Below are 24,762 nucleotides of genomic sequence, written 5' to 3'. Positions count from 1 at the left end.
CTAGGATGAGACCTTTGTGTCTGGCTGCTTAAGGAGAAGGAGGACATGATGGTGGAGGCTTTATAAGGAGATGGAGCACAGAGGGGTGATCGGTGTGTTAGTAAAGTGTGCAGCACGTAGACTAACCAGGAAACCAGAAGCAGATGCCAACCACCCGCCATCACCATCTAGACCACTACACTCTCCGGAGTGAGACCAGGTGCCTTGTCCATCATATGCTTTATAATTTGAAAAGCATAAAATCTCTCTCTACCTATCAATCTATTTATCTAAGGTGTAGGAAAGTCCAGAGCAGCACTATAAGGATGAAAATGGTGGTGCAGGGCCGGAAGATCCGTGGCAGAAAATCTTGTTACATATATCCAAAAATAGGCAGCACTCGGTTAAGTCAAAAATCAAGGGTGAAATTTATTCCATTGTGACGTTTCGGTGGTTGGTTACAAAGGTGGGTGCCACCAACGAAACGTCGCAATGGAATAAATTTCACCCTTGATTTTTTACTTGAAAAACCGAGTGCTGCCTATTTTTGGATATATCTATTTATCTATCTATATTTATATCTTTAGATGTCTTTGAATTTTCTAGATATCAGGAGATAAAAAAATATTTGGGCGATGGTAATATATCCACCATTTCAGATATTCAGACAAATGCTAATGTGTTGCAATACAGTACTTTATTTATAATTTTCTTTCCTTCCCACTTTATAATTTTCTTGTGGCTTAAATATTTCAATGAACATAACATAATATAATAACACAGCGTTATTTATTTAACCACATACACATGTAGTGTAGAAAAAAATGACATTTCCATAATTGTTCTACAGCACAAAAGAGGTAGAAAGTTTGAAAAAAAAAAAAAAAATCACAATAACAATAAATCAGCCTAAACTGTACAACCCGATAACATTTAACAGACATCTACCACCAGGATGAAGGAGGCATGCAAATAAGCCTGAGGGGCTTCAGGCTCATTAACACCTATAATAATAATAATTCTTTATTTATATAGCGCACACAAAGCATGTCAAACTGGTCCCTGTCCCCATGGGGCTCACAATCTAAACAACCTAACAGTATGTTTTGGAGCGTGGGAGGAAACTGGAGTACCTGGAGGAAACCCACGCAAACACGGAGAGAACATACAAACTCTTTGCAGATGTTGACCCTGAGTGGAATTGAACCCAGGACCCCAGTGCTGCAAGGCAGAAGTGCTACTCACTCAGCCACTCAGGCTCATTTGCATACAGTCCTTCATCCTGGTGGTAGGTGCCCTTTAAAGGGAACAATAAATTGTGCCCAGTACTGATGTCTGCGTTGATCTGGATGCACGGAGATGTTATGCTGGGATGTCAGGATGTGAGTAGACGGACACCATGGAGTCAGGGGGCCACGGTAATGTTGTGATAGCTTTTAATATTCTTTATCTTATCACAGGAGAAGGTGGCAATCACCGTTTTACCACCGCTCTTAAACGGAGTGATCGTAAGGATGACCTCTGTTCTCTGTCCAGGCTGGAGAGGCGGCAGGCTGAAAACAGAAGTGAAACTCAATTTACATTTAGGGTCCATCACATTATTATAGGATATGAGGGGATGAGGGTCATTAGGCCCACTAGTGGAAAGGTTTTAAAGGGGACCCCTGCCAGTTACATAGAACTAACAGCTACATACATGGGGACTGACATCCCTGCTGACCTCTATATAAAGGAAGGAAAAAGGTTGTAGTGCACATTGCCCCCCATAATAAAGTTTCTATATGTTAACGGGGACAACATCACCAGCCTTTATAACACTAAACGAACAGCCCCCTTCATAGCATGGTCTTTTATGCTATAAAAACAACTCCAAAGTATGGTAATGTGGAAAAGATGTGTATATGTGATCATGGAGCACCAAATAGAGGGGCAAACGGCAGGAAATTGTAATGGAAAACACATATAGGATGGAGCTAGGTGAACACTGGGAATCCCTACCCCAGTAAATGTACAATTCCAAGATTATCTCAAGCACCGAATACAAGAACAAAATATATAATTTGCACCTGTGCTAACACTTGATACAACATTAATAGAAAAGCGTAAAAGCAATTGCCCAATCAGGAGGCTACAAGTCACAAAAAAACACTGGTAAAGCAACAGGATAACAGCCCTGTATTCATTAGGTAACTCGACTGGTCCGACCAAATAGTACATCAGCCTACGTACTGTATATACTTGAGTATAAGCCCTACTTGGCACATACTCGAGTATATAAAAATAATAAATGTATATGCTTAATGTCCGCTACTCCCTGCAGCTCCCCTTCTCCTCCCAGCACCTTGTGGCTCCTCCTGGTGTTGCGGCAGAGGCTCTTTGCGCTCTGTCTGCGCACACGTTATGATGCGATGCTGTCGCCACCTGCTGGTGTCACGGGCAGAGGCTTGTCAATGCCAGGAACAGCTGCAAGGTGGCAGGAGGAGAAGACGGGATGCAGGGAGCATTGGAGGGTAAGTATATAGGTTTATTATTGTTGAGGGGGGCATGCTGGGTATTTCCTCAATGAGTGGGGGGCCATGCTCAGTATTTTATTAATGAGTGAGGGACCATGCTAAAGTATTATGTTAATGAGTGGGAGTCATGCTTGGACATTTTATTAATGAGCGGGAGTTATTCTGGATCATTTTTTGAGTGGGGCCATGCTGGGACAATTCATTAATGAGTGGGGGCCTGAGATTTTAGTAGTGAAGGGAGGTTTCTGCTGGACATTTTATTAGAGTAGTTGCTGAATTTTCCACCCTAGGTCAATAAGGTTTCCCAGTTTTATGAGGTAAAATTAGGGCCTCGGCTTATATTCGGGTCAGCTTAAAGTATATACATAGAGCAATGTTTGCAACTGATGAGTAAATGCTTTTATCTCAACAAACAATAAATACAATAATAAGTACAGGAAGTCCCTGGGTTACATACAGGAAAGCTTCTGTAGGTTCTGTCAGACCTGTATATTTTATCATTGTAACCCCAGACAAATATTTTTTTGGTCTCTGTGACAATTGAATTTTCAAAATATTGGATTGTCATAAGAACCAAGAATAACGATAATGCTTAATTTCAGACACCTTTATTAACTGTTATAACTGTTTATTGTATCCTGAGACTAAAGTACAATAAATTACCAATATCCAGAGGTCCGTTTGAAACTAGGGGTCGTATGTAAGTCGGGTGTTCTTAAGTAGGGGACCGCCTGTATCACCGACCAAAGATACAGTGCTGTTATCCTGTTTCTTTACTAGTGCTTTTTGGATGTTGTAGCTTCCTGATGAGGCATTTCCTATGTGCTTACACATTTTTCTGTTATAAGTGTTATATAAGATGATACCAAATGCATGGTTCTAGGTACCACAGAGCCCAAAATAAACAGTGAATATAGAGACAGTGCATGCTTGACCTGAAGTTGGATCTTATGTTGGATGCCCTTTTTCTGTGGTGGACCAGTCCGGTCTTGATGATGAAAATACATTTGACTATTTTACTCACTCTTTTCGGATAACTCCATCAATAAGACCACCTCCTTCAAACAGCAAGTAACAGGAGTCCATTGTTTCAGATAAGGTATTGGTGATAATAATTTGGGCTTGGAATGCGGATTTCACTGTCGTCTGATCTGGACACTTTTAAAGAATACAAGAAGAACAAAGAAATTAGAGATTCGAAAATAATGCCATTGATTGTTTAGGAACGGTGGGGGATAAAGAAAAATTCTTACAGTGCCAGAATTATATCTTAATAAGTGTTAGGGATAGTTTAGTATCATCTGCAAAAATGTAGATTTTACTGTACTGTATTCACAAATTGTAGAGACCTTCTCAAACAGCCTTCAGAAGACTAGAAAAGCTAAGGACCAAGATGAACATCAGTCCACAGTAAAACAATTGCCTACAAATGGAGGAAATTTAGGACTGTTGCCCCTAGGAGTGGACATCTTTGTAAAATCACAACAGGCTATCCTGAAAAAACTAAAGTGGAAGAGCAAAATATCTACAGATGACCCATCACAAAAATAAACATTATGACCATCTCCAGTTTACCCAAGAATACCTCCATGTTCCACAATGCTTCTTGGGAAAACTTTCTTTGGACAAATTAGGGCACATTCACATGTGTGGCACCGATCCGGCCCGCACACCGCAAAAAGATAGAGCATGCTCTATCTTTTGACGTGTGTGCGGCCGTGCGCCGCTATTCTCAATGGAGGGAGGAGGGGTCACCTCCTCCTCCTATCCAGCACACGGCGGTATGCCTGAACGTGAAGCATCATGAAACATTTGGATTTCTTCGCTAACTCAAAGCTAAATACCCCTGCCCCCCCATCGAGGTGTATTCACAAGATGTATCCTCTATATTTTCCAAGAGAATATGAGGGCAACAGCCATTACCTAAACTGTACACATGCAACAAAAAATGACCCAAAAATATGAATAACAATTTTTTCCTGTGCAAAACTTATTTGCAGGTACAATATGTAAAACATCTGGTAAACTAAACTAACATTTCTGGAGACAAGTTCATCATTACCTTGATGGTGATTGGAGGTTTGACCAAGACTATATCTTTCTCCACCAAAATGCGTTCTTCTGTACCCACAACTTCACACAGAGCTGTCATGCGGATTAGATTGTCTTCACCCATATAGTTTTTATATTGAGCGTATGTCAGAGGGATGGAGATGTTTATATCTACGGTATAATAAAAATTGACATAAGTCCTCATGTACTTACAGTTCTTGAACAATATTTATGTAAAGGTAAATACTAACGCTCTTTTTCCCCCTTGAGGACTTTATGCTGCTCATTAGCCTTGTTGGCCTTTAGTGACCATGGGTGTGAACTCCTCTGTAAAAGGTCATTCTTAAGATGTTAAAAACTATGGCCTAAGAGTTGAAAATTAAGTCTGGCCTGGTCTTCCAGTAGAGCGTTCCCGAACAACTGTTTCATGGATCACTTTGTTACCATCTACCTGTAGAAGCTCAGCTATCTCCTCAACCCCTCTCACCATTGCCTCAACCCCTCTCACCATGGCCAAGTACATGTACTTTACTAGTCTCCGGGTCAAAAAAAGATTGGTGACGACTGTTCTACACTATCTACCTAATTCGTCCCAGGGGAACCCCTCTTTTGATTAAATGTATCTGGACAATTGTAAATTCTCTAGAGCAAACATATTTACATCAGCATAGATCAGTTTGGACAATAACCCAGTCCCCCACAGATTTTCAGGCCTACCTTCACGTGGACCAAGAGGGACAATCTTTGCATCTGCCCAGATCTCATACTTGTGTCTCCCGGTATATAGGATGCTGGATGAGGTCATGTTCACAGTCACTTGAATATTCCCAGCTGTCAGGTTCTGCAAGGTCAATATCATATTTATATCTTGACCCAGGCTGGGGACTTGGGGCAGACTAAACATTCCAGACAAGATTTCGCCACTTCTTGGTTTTTGTTCACCTCTTTTTCTGAAATACAGCAATTTTTTCTCAATTTCCACGAAAGGACTTTCTAGTAGCTTGTTGACGGCTTTTTCAAACACTTGTCTTTCCTCCAATGAACCTGTAAAGTAAATATAGTGGTCGGTAGTCAGCAACCCTATGAGAGAAACTGTCACCCTAAAAAAATGTTCTCTATAGATGATGATTGTGCAAGCTGATGTGGGCCTATTATATTTGCAACTCACGAGACTCTAGTAAGGGCCAGAGTGGCCTTCAATTCTTCTTAGATGCATTATCAAGTGTCTATATTCATTATATACCGTATATACTTGTGTATGAGCCGAGTTTTTCAGCACAAAAAATGTGCTGAAAAATGTCCCCTCGGCTTATACACGAGTCAGTCAGTCAGTCAGTCAAAATTACTTTAAAAAAAATAAACTTATATACTCACCCTCCGGTGGCCCCGATGCGCAGCGCTGCTCCCCCAAAGTCCGCGCGGCTCGTCTTCAGGCATCCGCGCCCGTCTTCTGCAGGGCGCCGCCATTGTTTTTCCCCCCGGGCGGCGCCTAGCATGACGTCAGCAGCGGCGCGCGTCATACTAGGTGCCGGCCCGGGAGAGAGCAATTGCGGGGCCCTGCAGAAGAGGGAAGACGGGCGCAGAAGCCTGAAGACAAGCGGCGCGGACATCGGGGAGCAGCGCTTCACATCAGGGTGAGTATATAAGTTTTTTTTTTTTTTTTATGCTGGGGTGGCTGTATACTACACGGGGCAGGCTGTATACTACTGGGGCAGGCTGGGCTGGGCTCTATACTACACGGGGCAGGCTGGGGTGTTGTATACTACTGGGGGCAGGCTGTATACTACTGGGAGCAGGCTGTATACTACTGGGGGCAGGCTGTATACTACTGGGGGCAGGCTGTATACTACTGGGGGCAGGCTGAGGTGGCTGTATACTACTGGGGGCAGGCTGTATACTACTGGTGGCAGGCTGTATACTACCGGGGGCAGGCTGTATACTACCGGGGGCAAGCTGTATACTACTGGGGGCAAGCTGTATACTACTGGGGGCAAGCTGTATACTACTGGGGGCAGGCTGTATACTACTGGGGGCTAGCTGTATACTACATGGGGCTAGCTGTATACTACATGGGGCTTGCTGTATACTACATGGGGCTTGCTGTATACTACATGGGGCTGGCTGTATACTACATGGGGCTGGCTGTATACTACATGGGGCTGGCTGTATACTACTGGGGGCAAGATGGGCTGGCTGTATACTACTGGGGGCAGGCTGTATACTACTGGGGGCAGGCTGGGGTGGCTGTATACTACTGGGGGCAGGCTGTATACTATAGGGGGCTGGTTGGCTGTATACTGGGGGGGGTCTGTGACCAATGCATTTCCCACCCTCGGCTTATACTCGAGTCAATAGGTTTTCCCAGTTTTTGGTTGTAAAATTAGGGGCCTCGGCTTATACTCGGGTCGGCTTATACTCGTGTATATACGGTACGTGTCTCAATGAGTATGAAAATGATGGATCATTATGTTTAGCTTGTGGCAGCCACTAGGTGGTGATGAGGTCACGTAAGACAGTTCACATTACAGACACTGCCTTGAATTGAACTCTCCTTCTACAGTAAGTATGAGATAGGACACAGAAATCAAGTGTAAATTAGTGATGTCTGCCATAGCACTCTACCCTTTGATGTTGCCCATATGCCCTAATAGGGTCAGTCCACATAAGGTTGTCTCTTTCCTTACCTTCCGGGTATTTGTATGAGTTGGTGACATCTAATTGGCCATCACTCCCCACGGCTTTAGTACTGATATATTTCCCAATGTATTTGGTATCATTAGAAATCCTTTTCTTTGTGCCATCACTGTAGTGGATCCAAGATGACATATCAGCATTTACCGAAGCAAACATGAAGGCTACGTCATACTTCAGGTCAACATCTCCTTCTTTAATAGCTACAAGAGGTGCTGGACCACAGCGATATATACCTAAAGCCAACAGATAATAGATTTAATGTAGATAGAAATGATGACAATTGGAAAAAAATAGCATTTTCGACAAGGAAAAAATGGAACGGTGAAAATAACAAAAATGAATTAATTATATAAGGTCACAGTTTGGTTTGTACTTTTAGAAAGGCTACATAGGAATTTTTTATTGCATGACGAGTTAAATTTACTGGGGTCTTTTTGTTCATATGCAGGAAATGTATGTTATATTTTTGTATTATTTATGTTTAAGTGAAATGAGCTTAAAACCCTTGAAACTCTGGAATTGTGCTTTTTTCATGGATCTTGTCATATGCTATGGATAAAACTATTTATTAAGATTTTTGTGTACCTTAATTCCAAGTTATTTTCTTTTTTATGCCCAGTTACCGGATGGGTGTCTACAGAGGCTCATTAAGACTTCAAGCAAATATGTAAGAAGATGAAGTGGCACTCACGCGAGTGAATCTTCAAAGTTTATTGACAAATGCACGGGCGTCAACATGCGGCAAGGCGATGGGCCTTTTCACGCTAAACAGCGCTTCCTCTAGCCTCTGAACATTAAGACTTCCATGGGTCCTGGGCTGTATAAATATTATAGCCCCTACAAGTCTGGAATCACTTCCTAAATTTGGTCCTAGAATCGGCTTCTTGAGGAGTGGAGGATGTGTCCCTTCTGTCAGCTTTCAATGTACAGTTTTAGGACCTTGGGAGGGAGGACCTTAGAAGAAATGGCTGTTTATGTTTATTAAGAGCAGGAACTGATGTAGGAGGATTTCATCGGTGAAAGCTCTTTTCAGTATACAATTTGCTGGGTGGTTTGGGTGGCCATGGACCCCCTTGAAGGATTGGCCCTCAGACTACCATCCAAACCGCCTATATTAAAATCCATTACTGGTATCCATAGATGATAGCCTGAAGTTTGTTTTTAAGCCTCCAGCTGGCATGGCAACCTCTCTCAAAATCACAATGATGTCACGTATGAATCAAAATATGGGCTCTGTGATTAAAAAGTGGGTTCTAAATGAGAAGGGGCTCAGGATTTTTGGCTATCATAGAGCAATTAGCTCACCAGAGGATAAGGTGGGCCCTTTAACCAAATACGGGTCCCCTATAGATACAGCAGTAGACAACCAAATTTTGAGAGTCTATTACGGGTTATATTTCCTATGAGCCAGGACATAATCACAAATGCTAGCTTGGAGTGGGCGTGACCGGTGCACTTGCTGCATATACGTGAAAAGTCGGCAGCTGAACTTATTTCTATGCCAGGTAGGAAATAAACCCTATGTGCCAGAGGGACGGCGAGGTTATCATACGCCGGTGCATAAGTGTTTCTGGTTTGGACTAGATGCTATTCATGCTGCAAGGTCTGTTTAAAGTGTTAGACATTGATGTATTTTATTGGCAATAGAGGGAAAGGTTTTTTTTCTTTTATTTTTTGGGGTGATAAAATGTGCAGAATTCTTCCCCAGAGGAGCACAGCATGGCCAAAAAAACTTCTTACAATGGCTAGCTTACAGTATATCAGATTAAAAAGTTTTTCTGTTTTTGGTTTCAGGTTCCTCTTTTACCATCACTTTTCTCCAGTGGTGTTGCATCCATAACTTGCCATCCGCTGTAAGCAGGGGCTAAATCCTTACGGATAAACCAAGCTTCATTCCACACATGGAAATTCCTGAAAATGAATGCATATGTTAATTAGTAAAAAATATGAAGGCAATGTTGTCCAGTCATTGAAAAATTTTAAAATAAAAAAATTCCTTGTCAGAATATTTTCTGTATCTTTTTACTTGAAAAATATTTTTTCCCAATTATTTGAGAATCGGAAATGAATTGGCAAAAAATGTTCTGCTTCTTGTGGATTGTACGAGGTTTGGTAAATGAAGGATATTAAAGAGGAGAACAAGCCTTTTAAGAAACCATAATAAAGGTACACAATTCCCTCTCTTGGTAATTAACCTAGTGTTTTATACAGAAACAGGAAGTGATGTCATAGTCGGTTGGAGTTAGATGAGTTTGGATTTGCTAATGTAAGAGGACGAGGAGTCTTCAGTCAAAGTGAATGTCATGAAATATATTTACTTCACTAACCACATCAAATCTTGCATGGATTCTTTGCTTGAACCACGGTTGTCATAGACAATGTCAATATACAGGTTTGCGTTCTTGTCTTGGGCTGAGTTGAAGTTGGTGATCACTCGTGTTGGTATTCCCAGACTGCGGAGCACTGATTTATGTATCATAGAAAAAAATATAGCTAATACATTTATGTCTTCTTAATTTACAGCACAGACTATATGAACACATAGGGGCTCATTTACTAAGGGTCCGCGGAGCGCATTTTTGGGTTTCCCATCGATTTCCGTTTTGTGCTGAATTGCCCCGGGATTTTGGTGCACGTGATCAGATTTTGGCGCATCGGCTTGCACGCAATATAAATTGGGGTGCATGGCCGTCGGACAACTCGAAGGATTTGGACAACGCACAAGATTTAAAATTTAGAATTGTTTCGCAAGACACGCACTTGCATCACCGGGAAGAAGCACGTGAACTCCGGTGGACCTCAGCAGGCAAGCGACGGATGCAGGAACTCGGGCGCATAATCTTAGTGAATCGTGGCATACCCGAATCCTCGCCGGACAACGAACTGCGGGATCGCCACAGGACCGGGTAAGTAAATCTGCCCCATAATATATCATGCAAATTTGCAAACTCAACAATATTGCAGTCTCAAACACAACCATGCTACACATAATGTACACCATAGCTTAAATTATTACTACTTTTAGACATTTACAACTTACCCGGGGCTTTATAGCATCAAGAAGGTCTTGAAGGAATTGTCTACTCCAAGACGCCATTTCTTTTTATATTACTGGTGTCTACATAGAAAAGCTACTAAATAGAAACTACATAGGGGCAGCAACACTAAACTCCACCTACATGTAGGCATGCTGACTGTTTAAGGGCCACAAAAATACTGACAAGTTACCTTTAAATTTTAGACTTTGTAGTATATACTCAATGCAATTGTGCTTTACCTGTGCAGAGGACTCCACCGTACACCCAGCACTGGCCATATTTCACAGGTGTATAACCACTAAAGTACCAGTTCTTTAAAATGACAGAACTTCCATTCCAGCTGGTGGGGCTTACACCATCATTGTAGAATCCACTCCAGTTCTCCACAAGTACACCATTTTCATCTTTACTATTGAGCTTTGGGTCAGAACCGAAACAAAAGAGCTTCAATTAAGATGTCTTCCAATATGTAGCAAAAAAACAATTCATCATTCATAAAGAGATTATTCTGAGTTTAGAAGTTTAAGGTCTAATGGTCCAGAGAGTGGTCCTAATGATGATTGACACATTGGGGCACATTTAGGGTCAATCGACCGCGATTCCGTTGGGTTTTTGGGTTTTCCCAAATATTCGGCGCACATGATCGGATTGTGGCGCATCAGTGCCGGCTTGCACGCGACAGAAATCGGGGAGGGGAGGGAGTGGCCATCAGACAACCCGACGGATTCGGAAAAAACGCAGAATTTTAAAAATGAAATGTGTCGCAAGAACAGCACTCACATGCACCGGGAAGAAGAAGGTGAACTTCGGCGGACCTCCTGCAGGATATCGGGTGCGCGATCTTAGTGAATCACGTCAGACCCGAATCCTTGTTGGACAACGCACGGCGGAATCGCAACAGGACCGGGTAAATAAATGTGCCCCATTATGCTGAAAAGTGTCATATTTAAAAATTGACATTTGCATTTTTCGAGCTTTGTAATTAGTGTTGGCTTACCGTGGCATTGAGCACTCTACACACATACAGGGGGTCGTTCCTATGGGAGACATCTGAGCCTGGATCATTTTGAAATTCAATACTTCGGTCCAAAATAGCAAAGCAGATTTCCAGTATGCTTTTCTCAAACTACAAGCAAAAACATATTAAACAGAAAAATTTGTAGATGTCCCTGGTCTTAGTCATTAGGAAATAATCGGTTCACACTTTTTGAAAGCTCATTGTAACATGCTTATTTTATAAGGGTTTTCCTAGAATTAGGTATATTTTTTCGGGTAGGTAATAGAGATGAGCGAACACTAAAATGCTCGGGTACTCGTTATTCGAGACGAACTTTTCCCGATGCTCGAGTGCTCGTCTCGAATAACGAACCCCATTGAAGTCAATGGGAGACTCGAGCATTTTTCAAGGGGACCAAGGCTCTGCACAGGGAAGCTTGGCCAAACACCTGGGAACCTCAGAAAAGGATGGAAACACCACGGAAATGGACAGGAAACAGCAGGGGCAGCATGCATGGATGCCTCTGAGGCTGCTTAATCGCACCATTATGCCAAAATTATGGGCAACAGCATGGCCATGACAGAGTGACAGAATGAAGCTAGATAGCATCTAAAACATCCAATAATTGACCCTGACACTATAGGGGACGGCATGCAGAGGCAGCGGCAGCAGGCTAGAGAGTGTCATGGCGACATACCCTAAATGGACTCAGGCTTCAAACCAATGGGTGGCAGAGAGGAACCAAAGGAGGTGAGCAAGAAGCGCTCAAATAATATCGGTACATGATAAAAGTTTGCCAGTATATTTTGTGGATTACACAGCAGGTTGGCGACAAAGTTAACATGGAAGCCATGAAAACAACCCAAAATTCTGCCTGACACAGCTCGTTTGATAAGGGGACCATGTATGGAGGCAGTGAACTAGTAGTAGATTAAAGGTGCTGCAGTTAAAACTATGTTAGTTGGATCTTGGCATGGAGCTGGCGCTCCGCTGCCAGGCGAGCTTTCGCCAATCCAAGCCCCTGTCTCTAGGCTACTCCCCAAACAGCACTTCTAAGAACCTTTTGTATAAGATCAAGTGTAGTAGCGTTCTTATAAGTTTAGGATATGCCGGGTGAGGGGAATGTAAACAGATGCGCAAGAAGCGCTGAAATAATATTGGTAAATGATAATAGTTTGCCAGTATATTTTGTGGATAACACAGCAGGGTGACGACAAAGTTAACAACTTTGATGTGGAATCCATGAAAACAACCCAAATTTCTGCCTGACACACCTCGTTTGATAAAGGGACGATGTATGGAGGCAGCTATATGGACGACTTTTGGAGGTAGCAATGGAGACAACGTGTGGAGGCTGCTATGGAGACAATTTAATTTGGATAGTGCCTGTATGTGGCAGTCCCAAAAATTTTTCAAACCAGAGGAGCAGGTAGGTGGCCCTCCAGTAAAATGGAATAGATTGAGTGCCTGTATGTGGCAGTCCAAAAAAATGTTCAAACCAGAGGAGCAGGTAGGTGGCCCTCCAGAAAAATTGAATAGATTGAGTGCCTGTATGTGGCACTCCCAAAAATTGTTTAAAACAGAGGACCGGGTAGGTGGCCCTCCAGAAAAATTGAATAGATTGAGTGCCTGTATGTGGCACTCCCAAAAATTGTTTAAAACAGAGGACCGGGTAGGTGGCCCTCCAGAAAAATTAAATGCATAAAGTACTATAGCTAGAGCCAGTGGGCCCTGTCAAAAAATAGCCAGTTTCCTCTGCTTTACTGTACAAAGAGGAGGAGAAGGAGGAAAATGAGGAGGAGGAGGAGTGGATCAATTATTCAGGTTGAGCTTCCTTCACCTGGTGGAGATTGGAAATTATGAGAAATCCAGGCTTTATTCATCTTAATAAGCGTCAGCCTGTCAGCGCTGTCAGTCGACAGGCGTGTACGCTTATCGGTGATGATGCCACCAGCTGCACTGAAAACCCGCTCGGACAAGACGCTAGCGGCAGGGCAGGCAAGAACCTCCAAGGCGTACAGCGCCAGTTCGTGCCACATGTCCAGCTTTGAAACCCAGTAGTTGTAGGGAGCTGTGTGATCATTTAGGACGTTGGTATGGTCAGCTACGTACTCCCTCACCATCTTTCTGTAAAGATCAGCCCTACTCTGCCGAGACTGGGGACAGGTGACAGTGTCTTGCTGGGGTGACATAAAGCTGGCAAAAGCCTTGTAAAGCGTACCCTTGCCAGTGCTGGACAAGCTGCCTGCTCGCCTACTCTCCCTCGCTACTTGTCCCGCAGAACTACGCACTCTGCCGCTAGCGCTGTCAGAAGGGAAATACTGTTTCAGCTTGTGAACCAGGGCCTGCTGGTATTCATGCATTCTCACACTCCTTTCCTCTGCAGGAATGAGAGTGGAAAGATTTTGCTTGTACCGTGGGTCCAGGAGAGTGAACACCCAGTAATCGGTGCTGGAATAAATTCTTTGAACGCGAGGGTCACGGGATAGGCAGCCTAGCATGAAATCTGCCATATGCGCCAGAGTACCAACGCGTAAGAATTCACTCCCCTCACTGGCCTGACTGTCCATTTCCTCCTCCTCCAACTCCTCCAACTCCTCTTCTTCTGCCCATACACGCTGAACAGTGAAGGACTCAACAATGGTCCCCTCTTGTGTCTCGCCAACATTCTCCTCCTCTTCCTCCTCATCCTCCTCCACCTCCACCTCCTCCGATATGCGCTGAGAAACAGACCTGAGGGTGCTTTGGCTATCAACAAGGGAATCTTCTTCCCCCGTCTCTTGTGACGAGCGCAAAGCTTCCGACTTCATGCTGATCAGAGAGTTTTTCAACAGGCCAAGCAGCGGGATGGTGAGGCTGATGATGGCGGCATCGCCACTGACCATCTGTGTTGACTCCTCAAAGTTACTCAGCACCTGACAGATATCAGACATCCACGTCCACTCCTCATTGTAGACTTGAGGAAGCTGACTGACCTGACTACCAGTTCTGGTGGAAGTTGACATCTGGCAGTCTACAATCGCTCGGCGCTGCTGGTAAACTCTGGATAACATGGTCAGTGTTGAATTCCACCTCGTGGGCACGTCGCACAACAGTCGGTGAGCGGGCAGTTGGAGGCGGCGCTGCGCTGCCCTGAGAGTGGCAGCATCTGTGCTGGACTTCCTGAAATGCGCACAGATGCGGCGCACCTTCGTGAGCAAATCTGACAGATTGGGGTATGTCTTGAGGAAACGCTGAACTATCAGATTTAACACATGGGCCAGGCATGGCACATGTGTCAGTCTGCCGAGTTGCAGAGCCGCCACCAGGTTACGGCCGTTGTCACACACAACCATGCCTGGCTTCAGGTTCAGCGGTGCCAGCCACAGATCAGTCTGCGCCGTGATGCCCTGTAATAGCTCTTGGGCGGTGTGCCTTTTATCGCCTAGGCTCAGCAGTTTGAGCACCGCCTGCTGTCGCTTAGCGACGGCACTGCTGCTGTGCCTAGAGCTACCGACTGATGGCGCCGTGCCCACGGATGGTAGTTCGGAGGAGGAGGTGGAGGAGGGGTGGGAGGAGGAGGAGGCATAGTAGGCCTGAAACACCTGGACCGAGGTAGGCCCCGCAATCCTCGGCGTTGGCAGTATATGACCAGCCGCAGGGTCAGACTCGCTCCCAGCCTCCACCAAGTTAACCCAATGTGCCGTCAGCGATATATAGTGGCCCTGCCCGGCAGCACTCGTCCACGTGTCCGTGGTCAGGTGGACCTTGTCAGAAACGGCGTTGGTCAGGGCACGGATGATGTTGTCTGACACGTGCTGGTGCAGGGCTGGGACGGCACATCGGGAAAAGTAGTGGCGGCTGGGGACCGAATACCGAGGGGCGGCCGCCGCCATGAGGTTGCGAAAGGCCTCGGTCTCTACTAGCCTATAGGGCAGCATCTCCAGGCTAAGCAATCTGGAGATGTGCACATTAAGGGCTTGGGCGTGCGGGTGGGTTGCACTATATTTGCGTTTCCGCTCCAGCGTCTGGGGTATGGAGAGCTGAACGCTGGTGGATGCTGTGGAGGATCGTGGAGGCGACGATGGGGTTTTTGTGGCAGGGTCCTGGGCAGGGGGCTGACTATCAGCTGACACAGGGGAAGGAGCAGTGGTGTGCACGGCCGGAGGTGAACGGGCTTGTTGCCACTGAGTGGGGTGTTTAGCATTCATATGCCTGCGCATACTGGTGGTAGTTAAGCTAGTAGTGGTGGAACCCCTGCTGAGCCTGGTTTGGCAAATGTTGCACACCACAGTCCGTCGGTCATCCGGTGTTTCCTTAAAGAACCTCCAGACTTCTGAAGATCTAGCCCTCGCCGCAAGAGCCCTCGCCACGGGAGCTTCACTAGTTGACACATTTGGCGCTGATGCACCAGCTCTGGCCCTGCCTCTCCGTCTGGCCCCACCACTGCCTCTTCCAACCTGTTCTGGTCGAGGACTCTCCTCCGTCTCAGAAGCACTGTGTTCACCCGGCCTCTCAACCCAGCTTGGGTCTGTCACCTCATCATCCTCCGATCCCTCAGTCTGCTCCCCCTTCGGACTTCCTGCCCTGACAACAACTTCCCCACTGTCTGACAACCGTGTCTCCTCATCGTCGGACACCTCTTTACACACTTCCACTACGTCAAGAAGGTCATCATCACCCACAGACTGTGACTGGTGGAAAACCTGGGCATCGGAAAATTGCTCAGCAGCAACCGGACAAGTGGTTTGTGACTGTGGGAAGGGTCCAGAAAACAGTTCCTCAGAGTATGCCGGTTCAAATGCCAAATTTTCCTGGGAGGGGGCAGACTGGGGGGGAGGAGGCTGAGGTGCAGGAGCTGGAGGAGTGGCGATTTCGGTGACATGGGTGGACTGCGTGGAAGACTGACTGGTGGACAAATTGCTCGAAGCATTGTCAGCAATCCACGACATCACCTGTTCGCACTGTTCTGGCCTCAACAGTGCTCTACCACGAGTCCCAGTAACTTCAGACATGAACCTAGGGAGTGTAGCTCTGCGGCGTTCCCCTGCTCCCTCATAAGAAGATGGTGTCTCACCCCGGCCAGGACCACGGCCTCTGACCCCTGCAGTAGTTGGACGCCCACGTCCCCGCCCTCGTCCTCTACCCCTAGCCCTCGGGTTAAACATTTTTAAAATGAGAGTTATAGCTTTAATTTTTTTTTTACTTTTTTTTGTGTTTTTTTTTTTTTTTTGTGTTTTTGAGTTTTTAAAACCAAACAATGCTATCCTATTGCTATGGCTATTTTCTAGCCAAGTATGAAAGCACACTACTATGCCAGATGAGATGACACTGAGTTATTAAACAAAATAAACGTAAAATAAAAAAGGACAAATGGCAGACTGTGCCTAATTGAAATCCAACCCCTACTAAATTTTCCCACTTCGGTCTTTGCAATGGATATGTGCGTCACTAAGCGCAAAACACAGCGGTCGCAAGTCTCACTACAAATTGCTCACAATTGGCTAGTAGATGCACTGCAGCAAGTACAGCCACCAGCAGATCAACCAGAAATCAAATATATAACGCTACTGTAGGCGTAAGCCGTTTGGATTCTCCTATGGCTATTTTCTAGCCAAGTATGAAAGCACACTACTATGCCAGATGAGATGACGCTGAGTTATTAAACAAAATAAACGTAAAATAAAAAAGGACAAATGGCAGACTGTGCCTAATTGAAATCCAACCCCTACTAAATTTTCCCACTTTGGTGTTTGAGGTGGATATGTGTGCCACTAAGAGCTAAACACAACGGTAGCAAGTCCCCCTGCTAATTCCTCACAAAATGGTACTAGATGCAGATAAAAAAAAAAGTAGAACGTTATTGTAGCCCTAAGAAGGGCTGTTGGGTTCTTGGAGAATCACTCCTGCCTAACAGTAAGCTAATAGAACACCCTAACGCTTTCCCTGACCAGCAGCAGCTCTCTCCCTAGCGGCATCCAGACACAGAATGATCCGAGCAGCGCGGGCAGCGGCTAGTCTATCCCAGGGTCACCTGATCTGGCCAGCCAACCACTGCTATCGACGTGTAAGGGTACCACGTCATGCTGGGTGGAGTGCAGAGTCTCCTGGCTTGTGATTGGCTCTGTTTCTGGCCGCCAAAAAGCAAAACGGCGGGAGCTGCCATTTTCTCGAGCGGGCGAAGTATTCGTCCGAGCAACGAGCAGTTTCGAGTACGCTAATGCTCGAACGAGCATCAAGCTCGGACGAGCATGTTCGCTCATCTCTAGTAGGTAATCTATTTTAGATTGCATGGTTCAGCATAACAAAAGCTCACTTCCACCATTTCTAATTTCCAGGCCATTTAAGTCCCACCCATTGGAGATCCATGCTATCAATGACCAAATCCTGAAAAACTCTTTTATCATTACACATAAAGCTATAAATAGCAAAATGTGCATGTCAAGACAAGAAAGAGGTGGAGGTCCTAAACGAAACCAGAATCTCTGTCCCTGACTACTTGTCAGGCCGGGCACTAAACAATAGGTGGAAACTGGAAAACTCTGTATTTACCCTTGGAATGTGCATAGAACAGATGACAAACAAACAGAGAGACAGACAGACACAAGCATAGTCAGCCAAATCGGATCAATACCAAGATGGAGGCAAGGTACATAATTGTGAGGCAAGCAATAGTCAATAACAAGGCAAGGGTCAGAGTACTCAGCAATAAGCACAATAGAATACTACAAGTAGCTCGAGACCATTATAATCAGCACTGACTAGAGGAGGGGGCACAAATGGAGTTCTTGGATGCCATCCCAGGCTGCTGATTATTTTAGCTATCCATCACTCAAACAACACCTGAGACATACACCCAGCTTCACGTTTCAACAAAATAAATATAAAACCCCTGCAGATTAAAACATTATAACAAAATTAGTCACGAAAAGTACTACAGGCTGCACTAGCACCAGAGTACCAGAGTATCAATGTACCATAAATGCACCAAATTTCATATAACGCTGCATGTAGTCCTATTAAAATTCTCATTTAATAGGTGGTACAAGTGCAGTAGCAATTTTTTGTTTAACGGCTACCAGTTTTTCAAGCGATAAGTTCAATTTTCCTAGTTCGGCTCTTTAATGGTGATACTGAACCAGCATGGTACTGCCCATCTGATTAGCATATTCGGTGCCAAATAGCAGACTAAGATTGCTTACAAATGGTGTGGCCAGGGGAAAAAGAAGAAGAAAGTAATGTAACTTACCTGGTTGAAGTACCATGTCATGGCCAACACTTCAGTCTCACTTCCTGTAAATATCACCCCTCTTTCATTAAGAACATACTCCTGCCGCTCGTTTTCATCTGCTAGAAAGACGTCATCTCCTGAAATATGCAAATCAAAAATGCATTTGAGTCATGTTAATTTAGAGCTTTCTACCAAATGTGCCACATATTTTCCCTTATGGTGAATGTTGTGGGTTAGATGTACAGGTAGTCCGCGGGTAACATACAAGATAGGTTCCGGAGGTTTGTTCTTAAGTTGAATTTGCATGCAAGTCGAAACTGTATATTTTATAACTGTAGATGCAGGCAAAAAAAAAAAATTGCCCCAGTGACAATCAGAGTTTAAACATTTTTTGCTATAATGGGACCAAGAATTATCAGTAAAGCTTCATTACAGACACCTTACAGCTGAATATTACAGCCTGGGACTACAGTAAAGCATTCAGAAAGCTTCACTAGAGGTCAGAGGGGTCTGTCTGTAACTAGGGGTTGTCTGTATGTCAGATGTCCCTAAGTAGGGGACCGACTGGTATCTGATTGTTGGATTTCATCACTAAATATACTGATAAGACTCCATACTGTTAGGTAGGTGCTGCCATACTATAAGTTCCAGCCCAGGACCACTCACCTGACAGCAAACAACCTCCTTAGCCTACACTGCAACATATGGGGCTAGAGACAAAGTTCCAACTGTGTCAGAATTGGTGGAACATCATCCATTAAAGGATACAAAAATATGGATTTGGTCATATGTCTTCTTTCAGGTATGCATCACCTGCCCAATACGTTTCTGATATGCGGTAAGGCTGGAAAACCTTTACTCAACAAGACCACAAACCAAGATTATAATTCTAAAAGTAGCTGTAAAATTTCACCATGTGACCAGGGGTTGAAGAGCAAGTAGAATCCTCCAACAGCTTGCGGAGCCACTTGTTGCGTGCTGCCAGTATTTTTGGAGACACTAAGAATATAATATCCAATCGGTGCATCTGGAGGACTATTTATGGCCAACGTCAAGGCATTCGAGTTACTGGATGTTAGGATGGAGCTCCATGACTTCTGCCTTGTACTCTCAAATAGTGAGAAGGTAGTCCTTGTTTTCTTCTCTTCTGATGGAGATGGACCTTCCATGAAGAGAGAATACAAGAAATCAGCCATTAGGTTATGCAGAGATAAAGTTATTCAATGAAATGAGTTATGGCATTAGGCCAGGAATATTTTAGCGACAAGGCACAGTAAGTTGGAGAAGTCAAAACATGTCTGACATTTAAGTTACAAATCAATTAAACCTTATTGGTAATGCAGTGAATATCAGTAAATTACTCAGAACTGGTTCCAGGTTTGACAGGTCCATTAAAAAATTACTCAATAATTGTTGTATAATGAGATAAGCTTTATGTTATCTGTCTTAAAGGAAATCTAATTTATTAAAGGACATCTATCACCAGGGTGAAGGATTGTAAACCAAGCACACTGACATACTGGTGTGTGCCCCCTCTGGCAGCATCTGTTCTTATTTTAGCTTCTTAAGCTCGTATTTTTATGAAAATAAAAGTTCCTTAAACATATGCAAATGAACCTGAGGGTTCCTGGTTCCATTGACATCTAGCCCCTCATTTGCATCATTTTAAAACTTTTTTTTGTAAAAACAAGAGCATTAGAAGCTAAAGAAAGAGCTGATCCTGCTATAGGGGGCACACACCAGTATGTCAGTGTGCTTGGTTTACAATCCTTCACCCTGATGGTAAATGTTTTTTAAAGTGGTTTATACTTTAGTAGACCCATTCACACATATACCGTATTTTCTGGACTATAAGACGCACTTTTTTTCCCCAGAAAATGGGGAAAAAACAGTGGTGCGTCTTATAGTCCAGATGTAGGGAATGGAGGGCATCTGGCTGCGCTCTGCCAGCTAATGCTGGCAGTAAGCGCAGCCCTTCACAGTGAAGCGCAGCGGCTGTGCTGAGTGCCGCTGCGCTCCTCTCCTCTTCTCAGCCCTCCACTGCTGGAGGGAATGGAGGGCTGCACCCCTGCGCTCTGCCAGCTCTGATGTATATCATGTATATCAGGGCACGGATATACATGATAGTTATGGCAGCAGTGGAGAGAGAGAGGGGGAGGAGAAAATCACTGACAATCCCCGCTTGTAAGTAGCCCGAGAGGAGCCGAGCCTGTACAGCGCTGTGTCTGACCTGTAACTTCTCTCCCAGCACAGGATCAGATAAGTGATTAGTGCTCCCTTCCCCCGGGTCTCTGCTCTCACACTCTTAACCACTTGTTGCCTGGTATGTAGTGGCTGCTGTCCCCCTGGTAGATTGTAAGCTCTTGTGAGCGTTGTACAAGCACTGTCATCTCCTGTGTCCCCCTCCTCATAGATTGTAAGCTCTTGTGGCCATTGTACAAGCACTGTCATCTCCTGTGTCCTCCTCCTTATAGATTGTAAGCTCTTGTGGCCATTGTACAAGCACTGTCATCTCCTGTGTCCTCCTTATAGATTGTAAGCTCTTGGGACCTTTATACAAGCACTGTCATCTCCTGTGTCCTCCTCCTCATAGATTGTAAGCTCTTGTGGCCATTGTACAAGCACTGTCATCTCCTGTGTCCTCCTCATAGATTGTAAGCTCTTGGGACCTTTGTACAAGCACTGTCATCTCCTGTGTCCTCCTCCTCATAGATTGTAAGCTCTTGTGGCCATTGTACAAGCACTGTCACCTCCTCTGTCCCCCTCCTTCTCATTGATTGTAAGCTCTTGTGACCATTGTACAAGCACTGTCATCTCCTGTGTCCCCTCCTCCTTATAGATTGTAAGCTCTTGTGGCCATTGTACAAACACAGTCATCTCCTGTGTCCTCCTCCTCCTCATTGATTGTAAGCTCTTGTGACCATTGTCACATTTACTCATACCTATACAACCCTGGTAACTCTTGAGACCCCCTGACTACATGCCAGCATAATTCTATCTAAAGATAGGCTGCTCGCCCCTGCCCCTCTCCAAAGAGGAACATGGCTGCACTGCCCAGTTATTTACTGTTACTTTATTAAATACTTTGAAATACTATTTGGGGAAAAAACATTTTTCTTATTTTTCCTCCTCTAAAACCTAGGTGCGTCCTATGGTCCAGTGCGTCTTATAGTCCGAAAAATACGGTATGCCCGGGATCTTTATATTTTGGCCTGGGTGGAGAACAAGTACAGAGTGTTTCAGGATAACCTGGGCTGGAATGTCCCATGTCACATGTGGTGCCAAATTTCCCAAATAGGCAAACAGTAACATGGAAACTATAGATAGGTAACCTCTTTTAAGTGCAAATAGAGAGAAACTGAGATGATATCTTCAAGTTTCAAAATGAAAATATAGGGATATGTGATCTTGTACCATAAAATATTAATATCTGCAAAAAATACTAAGAGGGGATACAACGCACACTGATGTATGGTGTTCCAGCATGCGATGTAATCCATCACCACTCCTCCCAACTGCATTGGGTAAATATCGAGAGGCTCCGTCCTCCTAATATATCTGGTGGCCGTGGTCAATTCTACACCAGATCCTAGTCCTGCACTATGACGAGTGCCAGCTCCTGGGACAAGCGATGGCAAGACACAGACCTGAGTCAGCAAGCTTTAACTTACAATCATTCATAAATCTCCAACAAAATCTATGTAATTCTTTGGCTTTTAAACAGAAGTGGGAAATAGGGTTTTTATCAGAGATAAAAAAAAGGTTCCAACTAGAGATGAGCGAGCACTAAAATGCTCGGGTGCTCGTTATTCGAGACGAACTTTTCCAGATGCTCGAGTGCTCGTCTTGAATAACGAGCCCCATTGAAGTCAATGGGAGACCCGAGCATTTTTTTAATAAAACTGAACAGTAAAAGAACAGTGCAAAAAAAAAATTCCAGATGTTTGCAGATGTTTTACTTGTAAGAACACATTGAAATAACACTATTCTTCACTTTCCAGGTGTGCGCGCGTGTCTCCCGCTAAGTTAGGAGATGTGCACGAACATCTGGAATGTGAAGAATATTGTTCTTTCAATGTGTTCTGCACTTAAATGCTCCTGTGTTCACTGTTTTTAATGTTTTAATTCTATTCTTCACTTTGCAGGTGTGCGCGCGTATCTCCCGATAGGTTCGGAGATACGCGCGCACAGCTGCAAAGTGAAGAATAGAATTAAAACATTAAAATCAGTGAATACAACACCATTTAAGTGTAGAACACATTGAAAGAACACTATTCTTCACATTCCAGATGTTCGTGCACATCTCCTAACTTAGCGGGAGACACGCGCGCACACCTGGAAAGTGAAGAATAGTGTTATTTCAATGTGTTCTTACAAGTAAAACATCTGCAAACATCTGGAATTTTTTTTTTTACAATAAAAATACTTTTATTCTATTTATTTTATTAATTTACTGCTCGATCTCGAGCCGGCGAGATACTCGTCCGAGTAACGAGCCGGTCCGAGTATGCTAATACTCGACCGAGCAGTATACTCGGACGAATATACTCGCTCATCTCTAGTTCCAACAGAAACAAAGAAAAGGATTCAATGCTGTAAGAGCACTGAGACCTGGGTAATCTCACCCAGAACACACGTCTTAATGGGTAACTTCCAAAAAAAGTTTTTTTTTTTCACACACACACGCGCATTTTTAAAAAAATTTTTTAAAGATTTTATTTTCATTTTTCAAAATTATAACAACGCACAAAAGGCAACAACATCCGCCTCGGGGCAGTATAAGGCACAATCATAAAATTAGGGTTAGCAGTACAAAGAAATCAATATTGCAGAAATACATTGGTCAGTGATGGAATAACTAACCCGCATACTGCCTCACAGGAGGCATCCCCCTCCCCAAGGCGGAGAACACTCATTCACTCTCCCATTCACACCTCACACACACAGACCTATCCCTCCTCCTCTCCAGAAGCAGTCTGAGCGGTCACCCATACATCCCAGATCAAGGAAAGGAAGCACCTCTAGCAGTGTAAGTGAGTTTGTACATTGGGAGTTCCGCATTGATCAGCGATATCCATTTGGCCAATGTGGGGAGCTTAGGAGGTTTCCAATTTAGCAGGATAACGCACGTTTTTTTTCTAACGCGTATTTAAATCTTGACATGCTCTACTTTTGCAAGAAACGCGCATGAAAAATGCACCATACAAGTCTACGGAGACGCATCAAAAACGCATTTCACTCTGAGACACTTGCAAGTGCAATGCGTTTTTCACGCATCAATTGCCATAGAAAAGATAGAGCTCAGTCCTGAGTCCATTTCACGCGGATTATCTGCACGTGAAAAACGCATTGAAATTGTATTGAAAACGCACTTGAAAAACTGAGACACTGAACAAACTCTGACTGAAAACTGATTGCACTCTGATGCAAAATGTGCGTTTTTCACTGACCAAACCCTGATCGCTCCCTGATCAGACTCTGACGTGAAATGCAACGCAAGTGTGGAAGGGGCCTAAGTTATATCCATTATGTCTTTCTTACCAGTTTCAGTAGTGAACACAACATTCTCCCCCGATTGTAGAGGTCGATTTAAATACAAGGTTATGGTGAAAGGTTGACCTCTCCGTAGGATGAGCGCGCTGTTATCAAAGGCATCGGTGCGATGGTTCGTCTTATTCGTAGGGAGGTACCAGTCACAACCATTGATGTGCAAATCTGTAAAAAATTTGGTAAAAATTATTGACTTATATTATAAAACATTAGAATTGGTAAGAAGTCACTTGACCTTCATTGACTTTACTGGAGATGGACTTCAACAGAAAAGAAAGGGACAGTAGTGAAAAATGGCAAAGTCCTAAGACAACGTAGACTCCTCAGACCATCACTTTGTGTGACCTTACTGTGCAGTTGTTTTATGACAGACATAATGGGACCTTTGCTGTCCACAAACATCTATTTTGGACTCTATAAATTGTAAGAATGTAATTGCTGGATTTAGGATTATCCTCCAGCTTATTAGCAGCTTTGTTACTTAAGACTTATTACCATCCCATGGATCTACATTCCTGTTAATGCTGTGACCAATGGTCGGTGATTGATGTTTGGGATTCTTTGATGAGTTTTTCCTGTACTGTTTGAGTCATTTTTGACATTTTTGATCATGTCTGAGAAGAATCTACAAAATTTCAGATCAAAGGATTGGATACAGGTAAGGGAATTTTTTTTTATATGACCCCCAGACGAAGGCTCGTTCCGAGCCGAAACGTACGTCGGGGATGA

At 44.1% G+C, this 24,762-nt stretch overlaps 1 protein-coding gene across 1 annotated transcript in view; it reads right to left on the bottom strand.

Annotated features, from left to right (window-relative positions):
* Positions 1–733: 733 nt before the first annotated feature.
* LOC140064814 (protein-glutamine gamma-glutamyltransferase E-like) overlaps positions 734–24,762 on the bottom strand; it is a 42,239-nt gene continuing 18,210 nt past the window's right edge. Inside the window, exons 2-13 of the mRNA XM_072112057.1 lie at positions 24,025–24,198; positions 19,397–19,645; positions 18,502–18,620; positions 11,274–11,402; positions 10,516–10,693; positions 9,566–9,701; positions 9,046–9,149; positions 7,229–7,471; positions 5,262–5,588; positions 4,555–4,715; positions 3,517–3,650; positions 734–1,532 (exon numbers count right to left, since the gene is read on the bottom strand). Coding sequence (XP_071968158.1) covers positions 1,385–1,532; positions 3,517–3,650; positions 4,555–4,715; positions 5,262–5,588; positions 7,229–7,471; positions 9,046–9,149; positions 9,566–9,701; positions 10,516–10,693; positions 11,274–11,402; positions 18,502–18,620; positions 19,397–19,645; positions 24,025–24,198 — 2,102 coding nt within the window. The 3' untranslated portion in view covers positions 734–1,384. The remainder of the gene's footprint in view (positions 1,533–3,516; positions 3,651–4,554; positions 4,716–5,261; positions 5,589–7,228; positions 7,472–9,045; positions 9,150–9,565; positions 9,702–10,515; positions 10,694–11,273; positions 11,403–18,501; positions 18,621–19,396; positions 19,646–24,024; positions 24,199–24,762) is intronic.

The sequence above is a fragment of the Engystomops pustulosus genome, chromosome 6, assembly GCF_040894005.1.
Source record: "Engystomops pustulosus chromosome 6, aEngPut4.maternal, whole genome shotgun sequence".
In the NCBI taxonomy this organism is placed as follows: domain Eukaryota; kingdom Metazoa; phylum Chordata; class Amphibia; order Anura; family Leptodactylidae; genus Engystomops; species Engystomops pustulosus.
This window is presented reverse-complemented; position numbering and strand designations above follow the sequence as displayed.